The 11,245-nt window shown below is 52.8% G+C and overlaps 2 protein-coding genes across 3 annotated transcripts in view; both read right to left on the bottom strand.

Annotated features, from left to right (window-relative positions):
* Positions 1-4,123, bottom strand: part of MKNK1 (MAP kinase interacting serine/threonine kinase 1) — a 49,056-nt gene extending 44,933 nt beyond the window's left edge. Inside the window, exon 1 of the mRNA XM_014536472.1 lies at positions 2,553-4,123. Coding sequence (XP_014391958.1) covers positions 2,553-2,814 — 262 coding nt within the window. The 5' untranslated portion in view covers positions 2,815-4,123. The remainder of the gene's footprint in view (positions 1-2,552) is intronic.
* A 137-nt stretch (positions 4,124-4,260) lies between these two features.
* The window catches only part of MOB3C (MOB kinase activator 3C), a 17,416-nt gene continuing 10,431 nt past the window's right edge, over positions 4,261-11,245 (bottom strand). Inside the window, exons 2-4 of one of the 2 annotated variants that reach the window (XM_014536484.1) lie at positions 7,480-7,948; positions 4,723-4,925; positions 4,261-4,377 (exon numbers count right to left, since the gene is read on the bottom strand). In XM_014536484.1, the coding sequence (XP_014391970.1) occupies positions 4,348-4,377; positions 4,723-4,925; positions 7,480-7,948 (702 nt within the window). In that variant the 3' untranslated portion in view covers positions 4,261-4,347. Of the gene's footprint in view, positions 4,378-4,470; positions 4,926-7,479; positions 7,949-11,229; positions 11,240-11,245 lie in introns of those variants that run through there. The other variant, XM_014536485.1, reaches the window with a different exon arrangement.

Below are 11,245 nucleotides of genomic sequence, written 5' to 3' on the forward strand. Positions count from 1 at the left end.
TTCTAAAATGAGAGCTAATTCTGTAAAATTTCTTAAAAGGTTTGGGTGCCTATAATTTCACGATGAAAGTTTCTCCTTTAGTAAAGCATTCCCCCAGTAGTTCAAAATAAAAAGACTTAAAAGTTCATTTCTTGGAGAAAACTAACTGCAAATATATTGATATTTCAGCCAACCCCAGGTCCTCTCCCAAGATGCAAGTGTGATGAGATAATGAGAATGCTGACTTGGGTTTGATTCAGGTCCTGACTCGGGTGTGTTTCCTCTGTTGTGAAATGGAAGTAAATATCCCTTCTCTTCCTGTCTCAGGATTGTTATGAGCCTCTTGGACTTCCTTCCCATCATCCATCTGAAAAACATGAATTCCCTTTCCCCTTCTCAGCCCAGTCTTCTCATCTGTATGATGGAAGGAGGTCTGGAACACTAGAGAACATTCAGGGCTTTGCTAGATTTCCCAGTGTAGGTGAAGGCTGGAGAGAGGTTCTTCTCCCAAGCATCCATATTCAGTCACTTCCAGAATCTCTCAGTCCAACCTGGAGGCCCCTTTGGATCCTGATCTCTCCCATCATCACCTTCTGGGCTCATCAAGCTTCATGTGCTCAGAGGCCATGCTGGCCTGTTCCCTTCTGTTCCTTGAATGTCTCAATAACCAGCTGCACCTGAGCCACTCAGGCCTATGTTCCAATCCAAGTGCTCAGAATTGCTATGTCCTCCATATGGCAACCAAGTCCATTAACACAGAGAGGAGGGCTCTGGGAAACTCACAGGAGGAAGGGCTCCCCCAAATCAGGTGGAGCTCCAGCCATGCTTGCGGCTCCCTTTACCACACTATATACAGCTCCCCGGGAAGGGGAAGTGGCAGCAGGAAACCTCAAAGAAAAGGCTGCAGTATTCAAAAGGGCTGAGGGTGGTAGGGCAGTCTTTACTCAATAGGGGGATGCTCTGCTCCAAGGTGGGGAGAATGGCTCACTTTCTTATTCCCTGTTCCAAATAGTTTTATGGATCCAGGAAAACAAAGGCTTCAACAGCCTGACTGCCCAAACTGTCCCTCTGCCCCTAATACTTTGCCTCTCCCAGGACTTTCTCATGCAAAGTTTTGCCCTATGGATTGGGAGAGGGGCTTTTCTCTCTTCTGTCTCCTCCTTCCTCTCTATCTCTGTCTAGTCTTCTCTAAGCATCCCTCTCTGAATTTCTCAAAGCAGTTTTGTGATGGCTTGTAAGGAGCAGGCCTTGGTCACACGGTTCTGAGATTAATTTATCCTCACTGCCATGGTGTATTTCAAAACAACTATAATCTCAGAACCTGAACTTCCTAGGAGTCTGAGCTCTCCAGCAATTGAGGAGGTAGTGAGTGACCTGTCACAGGAGGTGTGCAAGCAGAGCCACCTTTAGAGTGTTGGACTTGGGCTTCCTCTGGTGAGCCAGAAGAAGGGGCAGCAGAGTGGAGGGCCTTACAGATCCTAGAGCAGTGAAATGGGGGATACTGGGCACCAAGAAGGAAGCTAGGCAGCTACCCAAAGACAAACTGGATTCAACAAGCTATTGTATATCAAGCATTTAGAACGGTACCTGACACATAATATTAGCTATTATTGTTATCATTATGAATGATTCATAGACTGTGAATAATGAAGGAGCTTAGAATCAATAATTTCCTTGTATCCACTCCTGGTCATGAAATACTAGTAGATGGGGAAATAGAGGTCTGGAGGGGCCTGTCATAGTCAGGGGCTGGGCTAGGACTAGAAGCCAGACCTCTGCCTCCCAGGAGAGCTGCTGCAGAGCCAGGCTCCTCCTTAGGTAGACGGGGAGCTCTAGGCGGGCCTTTGCTGACTCTTAAGAACCAAGCTGTTTTCAATTCATCTGGGCAGTTGAGGGTAAGGGGCAGTGGAATGAAAGCAAGACCTGAGCTAAGAAACTCAGGTATTTCCAGGGGAATAAGCTCAGGAGTCAGCCCCACGTCCAGCTGCCCCAACAGCATTTTCTTGAGAAGGGCTTCCTCTGCTGTGAGTAGGGTTAGCATTGTTTCTGCCCCGTTCCTTAACCCATTCGCTCCAAAAACAACAACCACATTAAGGGGGTGAGAACAGCCAGTGCCAGATGGCCTAAGCTGAAACAAGTAAAGAATCTTCCAAGAAGAGACTGAGCTCCCCAAAGGCAAGGGCCAGTCCTCCCCACTCCCAGGATCCTAGCCTTGCCCAGGAATTCTAGTTCAGCATTCTCAGAGCCCTGGGAAAACCTTGGTGTCTCCACCCTGGAGAGCTGGGCTAGACATGACCATACCAGCCAGCACTCCTTATGGCCGGGGACAAAAATCCCTCCCTCCCCATTCTGGCCCAGTTCCTTCCAGTCTGCCCAAGAGCCATGTGGCACCCAGACCACAGCTTCCCACCAGCGCTGCTTTAGTTTGCCTCCTTTATTTTACCAAAAATAACAATAAAGTCTTCCCTGTTTCACAAAAATAGATTTCCCCCCTTCCCTCCCACCCCTCCCACCCACCTCACCCCCTTCTTCCATCAGCACCGGCCACGGCCTAGCCCTAGAATCTATCTTACCATCCACTGTCCCTGGGAGAATCTTTGACACCTCCCTTCCCCCCTCACTCCAGAGCCTTTGGCAAAGCTGCAGGGCCAGTGTTGCTTCCCTTGGGAACTTCTCAGGAGGCAGCAGCCCGAGTCCAGTGGGCTGACTCCAGGAGCCCCGTCTGCTTCCCCAGAGATCAGGCAGCTGCTGGGTCATGGAGAGGGGCATGAGTTTGGAGGTTTGGCTCAGCAGATAACCCTGGCAGGCCTGAGGGAAGGTGGGGCACTCTGACATCAGGCTAGAAATCCTTGCTCAAAGCAGGAACAGTTGTGTCCTGGAGAGGGGCTGTCAAACCCTCATTCCATGTGCTTCTCCTCCAGCTCCACAAAGCCTTGCCGTGAGGCCTAGGACAGCTTCTCCTCCTGGCTTCAGTTTCCTCTTATGTACGTGGAGGATTCTGAGTGAGACTAGATGCTCCTCAGGTCTTGTCTGGCTCTCCTTCTGGCCTCCCAGTGTGGAGGCTCTGGGAAGGGAGGGCCCTGTCCCTGCCTCAATTTCCCCACCTGTGGGTCTGCACACAGGGCTGGGTATGGGAGTGCTGAGTAATGGAGTACTGAATGAACATCCCAGTTTCTCTGGGAACAGCTGTGCTCTAAGAGCCAACCAGCTGGAATGTCTCAGGATGGTTGAAAGGAGGCAAGTGCTTGAAGGATGGGGTTTCTCCAAGCCTGGAAGAGTGCATTCACTAGCCCCGTGGTTCTTAATGTCCTGGGATGGGAGACAAGACTCCAGAATTTCCCAATTCAAGTTCTACTAGATCCTTGGGTTGGATTATTATCCTGTGCTGGGCTTCAGATGCTGGGAGTCAAGTGTAGATTCTAGAAGCTAGATTGGAGTATGTGATTCCCAATTTAAGCACCAGAGGACCATTGTGGCCAGAGGGATCACCCCTTACCCCCAGGAGGCTGTCTATAATCAGGCCTTTCTGGAGGCAGAGGGCTGAGTGAAATGCTAGTTGTTGGGCATCCCTGGCTGAGCAATCAGAACCTGTGTCTGTGGTGGGCCAGGGATTTAGGTACCCAGGGCAATGCTCCCCTTCCTACCTCCCCACAGTTCCCCAGAATTCATGCTGATGGAAAAAGATAGCCTAGAAGTTTCAAACATAGAGCCACACCCACCTACAACCACATATTGTACTTACACATCATCAGACACATCGAGAGGGGACAGTGAATTGTCATCACTCCTACAGTGATCATGGTCTGATGGTCCCAATCTCTCCTCCCCTTCCTCCCTCGTTCCCTTGTTCCTTCCATCCATCCATCTGCCTAACATTTATGAGGTCCCACTATGTGCCAGGGAGGGCAGGGTCTAAGGTGGCTGGCTCTCACAGACGCTCTCCACAGTCAAAATCACACACACACACACACACACACACACACACACACACACACACAGTGCTCACTCACACACAGGCTGCTTACTCTTGTACCTTTCTTACCAGCACCTCAACCACATCCACATTGCCCAGTTAGGCTTCGGAACCACCACAAAAAGGTCAAGTGTCAGAGTGGAAACCCTCTAGCCTCCCCCATCCCTAGACTTCATGTCAGAGGTTTAGCTCCTCCTTTCCTCCCTTCCTCCACTCACAAGCAGTCAGGGGACATATGGGCAGACTCCTGAGAACCAGAAGTCCAGGGGCTTTGGGTGTGTGGAGGGGTCCCAGGGCCTTCAGGTTCCTCTGCCACCAGACTCCTGAGGGTCCCCCTCCTCAGCCACTCTATATTCAGACGATCATCTGATGAGCAACAGTGTCCAGATCTAGGCTCAGTGACAGATCCGCTCTGTCATCTCCCTCTGCAGAGACACAAGGTGCGGGTGAGGGTGGGGGTGGGGTGGGGAATGGGAGTCAGTCAGAGCTCAACCTGCCAGGCAGCCCCCACCCAAACCATAGGGCCTGGCTGCTCTTCTGCCTGAACCTGGCCCCTTCCCTCCTCCCACCCCAACTCCAGGCTGCAGATCTGGGTTTGTAAACTGAAACTCGAACATATTCTCTATTAAAGTACAGAATCATTGTTAAATGAATTGTCTTCCCCTAATTTATCCACTTGGGTATTGGATTTTCTTAGTACAGGTAGACTTTGGATCTGAAAACTTAGAGACTAGCGCTGGTAGGGGAGGGTAGTGGGGGCTTGGCCTCACCAGTGGCTCCAGCTCCCGCTGGTCCACCAGGCTGAACTCTCGGATGAAGTAGTAGAAGTGCTTGTAGCAGGTGTTGACGTGTGCCTCGGCCCCCATGCTGAGGATGCTGTCGAAGTGGTGGATGTAGACATGGACAAAGACTCGAAAGAGGCGGGTCAGGATCTTGGTGCAGACCTGCTGGAAGTTCTTGGGAAAGGGGACTCCTAGGGGAATGGGGAGGGGCAGAAGTGAGGGGGATCAGAATCCTGGTATGAAACCCTACCCAGCCCTGCCTGCCCTCCCACACACAGGCAGCTTTGGCCAGGATGGCCTCTTCCCTAACACACTTCCCTGTGGGAGACAGAGAGAGATCGTGATTCGCTTTCCCCATACTTCCCTTTTTAAGAAGCACAACTCTGATTTGCTTCTGTTCTACTGAAATACAAATTATCTTCCGCCTTTCCCCTTGACTCTGAGCAGGACTCTGACACCTGGTTGGGGTCACTGAACAACCCTTCTTAGAGTATGATGAAAGGAAGTAATGCCTCAACGCTCCCCAGAAATATATGCATCTGTAGGTGCTCTCACAAGACACCTTTGGATAAAATTCCAAGGGAAGCTCATCAACATCTGGGGTCCATTTTTAAAAACATGGGCCTTCATAATTAAGTCCTAACTTCCCAGCATGGTCCCTGCTCAAGGCCTTTCAGGATTCTGGCCTACCTCTCCAACCCCACCCTGACTCCTTCCTCTTTGCAACATACACAGTGCAGTCCCCAGACCCCTAATCCTGAGAATTACTAAGGCTTCAAGAACTAGTTCAGATATCTCTCATTCCTTCACATTTTCAATAACACTCTTCCATCTGTGAGCCAGGCCATGTGCTGGGCCCTTTGCACCTTTTTCCTGGTATGATCATGGGTATGATAGCCATCCTAGATATGATAAAATGGAGGTGCATAAAGTTGGAGCCACTTGCCCGAGGCCACATAACTATTCATTAGTACTGACTGAAGGCAGGATTCAAACCCTGTCTGCACTGCACTGTAGCATCCCTCTGAGATGAATGCCACAGACCCTGCTCAAGAAAAGCTCTAGGGCCCTAACTGGTTTGGCTCAGTGGATGGAGCGTCGGCTTGCGGACCGAGAGGTCCTAGGTTCGATTCCGGTCGGGGGCATGTGCCTTGGTTGCGGGCACATCACCAGTGGGAGGTGTGCAGGAGGCGGCTGATCGATGTTTCTCTCTCATCGATGTTTCTAACTCTCTATCCCTCTCCCTTCCTCTCTGTAAAAAAATCAATAAAATATATATATTTTTAAAAAGCATCTTTAAAAAAAAAAAAAGAAGAAGAAGAAGAGCTCTAGGGCCCAGCAGTGTGGCCCAGTGGTTGAGCACCGGAGGTCAAGGTTTGATTCCCAGTCAGGGCACATGCCCAGGTTGTGGGCTCGATTCCCAGTAGGGGACATGCGGGAGGCAGCTGATCAATGATTCTCTCTCATCACTGATGTTTCTAGCTCTCTCTTTCTCTCAGTTCCTCTCTGAAATCAATAAAAATATATTAAAAAAAAAGAAAAGAAAAGAAAAAAAAGACGAGCTCTAGAGCCTGTGAAAAAGACACAGTTTCCTATAGTCCCCCATGCTCAGGGTGGAAATCTTGGTGGCCATGTGCACTTCTCTGCCATCCCAGGGTTAAGGCACAGACATCTGGGGTCTCATAAGCCCAGGGGTTAAGGCTAGAAGGGAATAAGAGCCCAGATACAGGCCCACACTGGCCCACCCCACTCCACAGATCCCTTCTCCTTCCTCACTGTTCTCAGGAAGGGTTGAGCCCTGCCTCTCCATGAGCCCTTCTAGGCCCAGTCCAGGTTCCTCAGACTTGTCCTGACTATCTAGACTTGGGGCCCAGGCCCCAAGAGACCCGAGCTGCAGTTCTGAACACTGTTGACTCAGTGCACTATCCCTCTCTTGGCCTAGGTTTCCTCCTGGGTGATATGAAGATACCCACTGTTGGGCATGATAGTGCAGGAAATGACAGGCCACCAGCTGGGGAGGGGCCTAGGGCATTGAATTGTGACTCAGTGCTCAGCATTCAGACTTCTCTCCTCTGGGCTTGACCACCCTGCCTCACCCACCTCTGATTCCCAAAGCCTTGAGGCCAGGTGGGGGTGGGGCTGCTGTGATGAACACAGTGTCATGCCAACACCCCTTCTTGATGCCCTTGGGTGGGGAAGTAGGGCCAGGGTGACATCACTCTCTCCCTTACCCACCCTTATCCGCCCAGGCTGCCCAGCTGAGATAAGGAAAGTCTCCACAGCTTGGAGCTCTGCCCTTAGAACTCCCTGAGGTGGAAATACTGTCAGCACATCCAACCTCCACCCCCTCCCCTTCTGGGGACCGGAGTCAGAGGGAACTCCCAGGAGGCTGCAAGTCAGATCAACCCAAGGAGGGTAACCTGTTAGGAGCACCTTGAGGCACCTCTTCTGGAAGGTTCTGAGCATCATAGTGGTCTCCCCAAGGTGGTCCCTGGAGGGGCACTCAAGCTTTAGACAAGAAGAACCCCAAACTGGGAGTCGGGCCGTCTGAAATTGAGATGTCTGATCTTGACAAGCAGACATTGAACCTCTCAGAGCCTGTTTCCTCTTCTACAAAATGGGGATGAAAATTAAACACATACATATACTCCACAGAATTCCTATATCAAACTAAATGCCGCATCTGTGAAATGGGCTCCAGTGGCTCCCTCCCTCCCTGGCCAGGCCTGACCAGGTGGCACTCACCAACTCGAGTGGGAAAGACATCCTCATCGTTGATGAGGCCCTCAATCCAGTCCATGAGTAAGGCCATGTAGCGCGGTGCCGAGAGCTTGGCTGGCCGCCGGTACTGCCGCTCGTCCTGCCAGCGGTACTCGTAGCGGGGCCCTCCAGCCATCACCGGGCAGCTGGTCTCGCTGCAGCGCTCAGCCATGGTGCCATAGATGAGGTTGATGCGGTTAAAGAAGTCCACCACGTGCACGGCGATCCAGTCGTCAATATTCTCGCCCGGCGGCAGCCTCACCACACTGCGCAGGTCCAGGCCGGACTTAAGCGATGCCTGTGCCTTCTTGTACAGCTCAAAGCGCTGTGTGCCCGGCTCGAAGCGCTTCCGCGGCCGGAAAGTCTTGTCCTTGGCGAACACCTGCTTCAGGCACAGGGCCATGGCCAGGCTGGGCGGAGGGACGGGTGTCCAGGGGAAGGACCTGCGGATGCCCTGCCAGAGCCAAGGGCATGGAAGAGCATGGTGGTCAGGTCCTTACCAAATGTGCTTTGACTTCCCAACACATCATTCCCTCTCACCTCTCAGCTTTTGGCCCATCTCAGCAGCCTCTTCGAATTCTAAATCTTCCTCATTCCCTCGGTCCAGCACCTTGCTCTGTTCCCAGGCTGTCCTATCTCCCCTGTCCAGTGCCACAGCCCTGCCTTCTTATTCTGTTTCCTCTCCATATTCATTGCATCTCACAGAGGCCTGGGCCTCGGATCCCAACAGGTGCTCCTTAGACTTGCTGTTGACCAGTAGAGAGGTGACAGAGGCTTCCTGCCGGCCCTGGACAAGATGACCTCTGGGGGCCCCACAGGCCACCTGGTGCAGCGTGGGAGAGCCTGGCGGCATTGTGCTGGGGGTAGGGGGAGCCCCCCCACCCCTTCAGCTTCCTCTGGGATATCTTATAGTTCATCCGGCCGGCCGGCTACCAGCCACCGGGGATTCCCAGAGAGCAGGAGGGACTTTTCTACCAAAAATGTCCTTTCCTGTTATTACCCTGAAAGAGGAAAAGCCCTTATATGGCCAGCTGGGTGGCCTGTGAGTGGCTGGAGGAGAGGGGGAGGTAGCAGGTCTAGAAGGGCACCACCTCCTCCAACAGCAGTTGGAGATCCTTCCCCCCAAGCCAGCCTCCTCTGGCGGAAACCCCAACAGGCCCCTCCCCCTGCACCTGCTACGCAGTAGACATTCCTAGAGCACCCACTATGTGCCTGGAACTGGAAGGTAGGAATGCAGTCAGATCTACCCAGCTGGGCCCATCTAGAATTCATATGAATTTGCTTTGCCTTTTAGAACTGAAGAATCCCAGACTCAGAACAGACCTTGGGGACAGCAATCAGAGCCCCAAGCTTGCAGGCAGAAGTCCTGGGTTATAGGCCCAGCACCACCATGACTGTAGTAGGTAGGCATGGACTTGGCCCATGCAACTTCCTGGGTCACTCCGATATAGTCCAGGTTACTGTGACTCATGAGGTAGGCTCTTACCTCCTCTGTGAGTCTGTGAGCTCTTGGGAAATGCAGACCTAGGTTCCTACTGAGACAAATTTAGCCACAAACTGAGCACTGACCCTGACCCCAGACTGAGCACTCAGGCTGAGTATAGGCCAAGCACTGAGCTCTGGCTCCAGGTTGAGGTCTGACCTGATCTTGACCCTGGTCAGTGGGGGTGCTGACTCCCGTCCTAGACTGAGGCTTGAATATAGCCACAAACAAAACCTCAGAGCTGACATTGGAGCATTTTTCCTTTCGCATGTCTCTAGTAATACTGGGACGGGACTGGGGAAGGAGGATAGGGAAAAGGTGACACTGGATGTAACCAAAGGCACCGTAAATATGGGTTGGGGGAGGTGTCATGTCAGGCAATAAGTCAAGCTAGTGGAGAAGTTCGGAACAGGGGTTCTTTGTTGTAACCACAACAGGCAGGCAAAGAAGAGGACAGTCAAATAAAATGAGAGGAACTTGGAGAATCCATCCCTGCCCCCCACCTTCTCACCCAAAGAAGTCCCCAGCATGGGACCCGAGCTTCCTGACCCAAGAGCAGGCAACTTCCATGCTTCACGTGTTACCTGCATTCTAAACTCTGCTTGGGCAGGTGCTTCCAAAATCTCTCACACTGCAATCAGGTGGGGTTCCTGGGCTCATTACCTTCGCCCAGTTCCCTTTACTGACTGTTACCAACAGACCCTCACTCTGGCATTCAACACCTTACCCTACCTTTCCTGCCCCACTTCCCAACCAACCACTCTGGGCTTCTTGCTGATCCCTGAACATGCCCCTCACTCCTGCCTCTGAATCTTCACACCCCTCCACCCCCACGCCCAGCCTAGGGCAGGGCCTGGCACATGGTCAATGCTCAGGCTTTAAGGAAAGTTTAAACTCAAGAATCTTAGGGTTCTCAGAGGGAACGCAGGCGTGGGTGGGTGGGAAGAGATTAACAAAGAACTTACATACATTTATGCATAACCCATGGACACAGACAATAGTGTGGTGAAGACCTGGGTTTGGGAGAAGGGGTGGGCTAGAAGGGGCCCATGGGGAAAAAAGGGTACATTTGTATAACTTCCAACATTAAAGGTAAGTTTAAAAAAAAAAAAGAATCTTAGGGTTGAAATAGCCCTGAGAAATCAACGGACCCAACCCACTTCTTAAACAGATGTGAAGTATGAGGCCCAGAAAGGGGACTTGAGAGCCTGCATTCACACAGCAAGTTATAGGCAGAGGCTCTCCAAGGACAGAACTGGGAACTGGGATAAGGTGGGGTGCGGCCCAAGACAAGAATAAAAGACCATTTTCCTACACTGGCTGCACTAGCTGGTCCCTGGTCTGGCGGAGATAAGGGGAGAGGAGGGGAGTGGAGGGAGAGGGGAAGCATCTCCCCACCAATTAGACCACCTAATTCCTGTTCCAACACGCTGAGCCGCCCCACTGCCCCGCAGCAACTTGGGTGTCCTGACCAGTGGGCTGGAGTCCCACCTATCCTCCAGGCCTGGGTCTTTCCCAGGAAAAGGTAAGCCTGCCAGTGGGAGGATGGGTAGGTGCCCTCTCTCCATGCCACTTGATTCTCCTCACTTCCCACTCCAAAACCTTCCTGAGTTCCCACCCCTCACAGAACCTTGGTTCCCTCCCTGAATCAAAACTATTGCCCCTCTTAGCCCTATTTCCCAATTCTGTGCCCTTTCACAGCCTGGGTGGGCATCTGGGCTGCCCAAAGGAAGACCACAGAGGAACACTTCCTGTTTCTGACAGCCCCCTGCCAGGGCCACACCTGCCATTCCTCAGGCTGAACCTAGAACGCAGCCTAGAGCTGTGGGAAAGGCGTGGGGGCGGAGGGGCTCCCTGCAGGGCAGAGATCCAAGAGGAAAGTCGGGGTGGGGCTCCGTGCTCTGTGCAGAGTCTGCAGAGTCGCCGCAACGCCCAGCCACCCAAGCCCACCCTTTGGCCGTCGGTCTCCTCCACCTCTCTCCTGCCCGACTGCCAGGAGAGCCCGGTCGTAGGACCCAGAAGGGCAGGCCAGACATTTCCGCCCCCGAGGACACGCCCCCTCAAACACTGGCACCCCCAAACCCCGACTTTCGACTTTCGCTGCTCGGACTCGGACCGAGGACTGTGGCCAGCCTGGCTTCGGGCAGAGGTCGCCCCCGACGGCGCCACGCCCGGACGGCGGAAGAAATGAAAGTGGAAGCAAGGCTGAATCGTGGCCCCGGCCGGGGCGCGCGGGCGCGGGGATCACTCACGGGTCCGCCTCGGTGG

Source organism: Myotis brandtii, unplaced genomic scaffold, assembly GCF_000412655.1.
Source record: "Myotis brandtii unplaced genomic scaffold, ASM41265v1 scaffold1631, whole genome shotgun sequence".
In the NCBI taxonomy this organism is placed as follows: domain Eukaryota; kingdom Metazoa; phylum Chordata; class Mammalia; order Chiroptera; family Vespertilionidae; genus Myotis; species Myotis brandtii.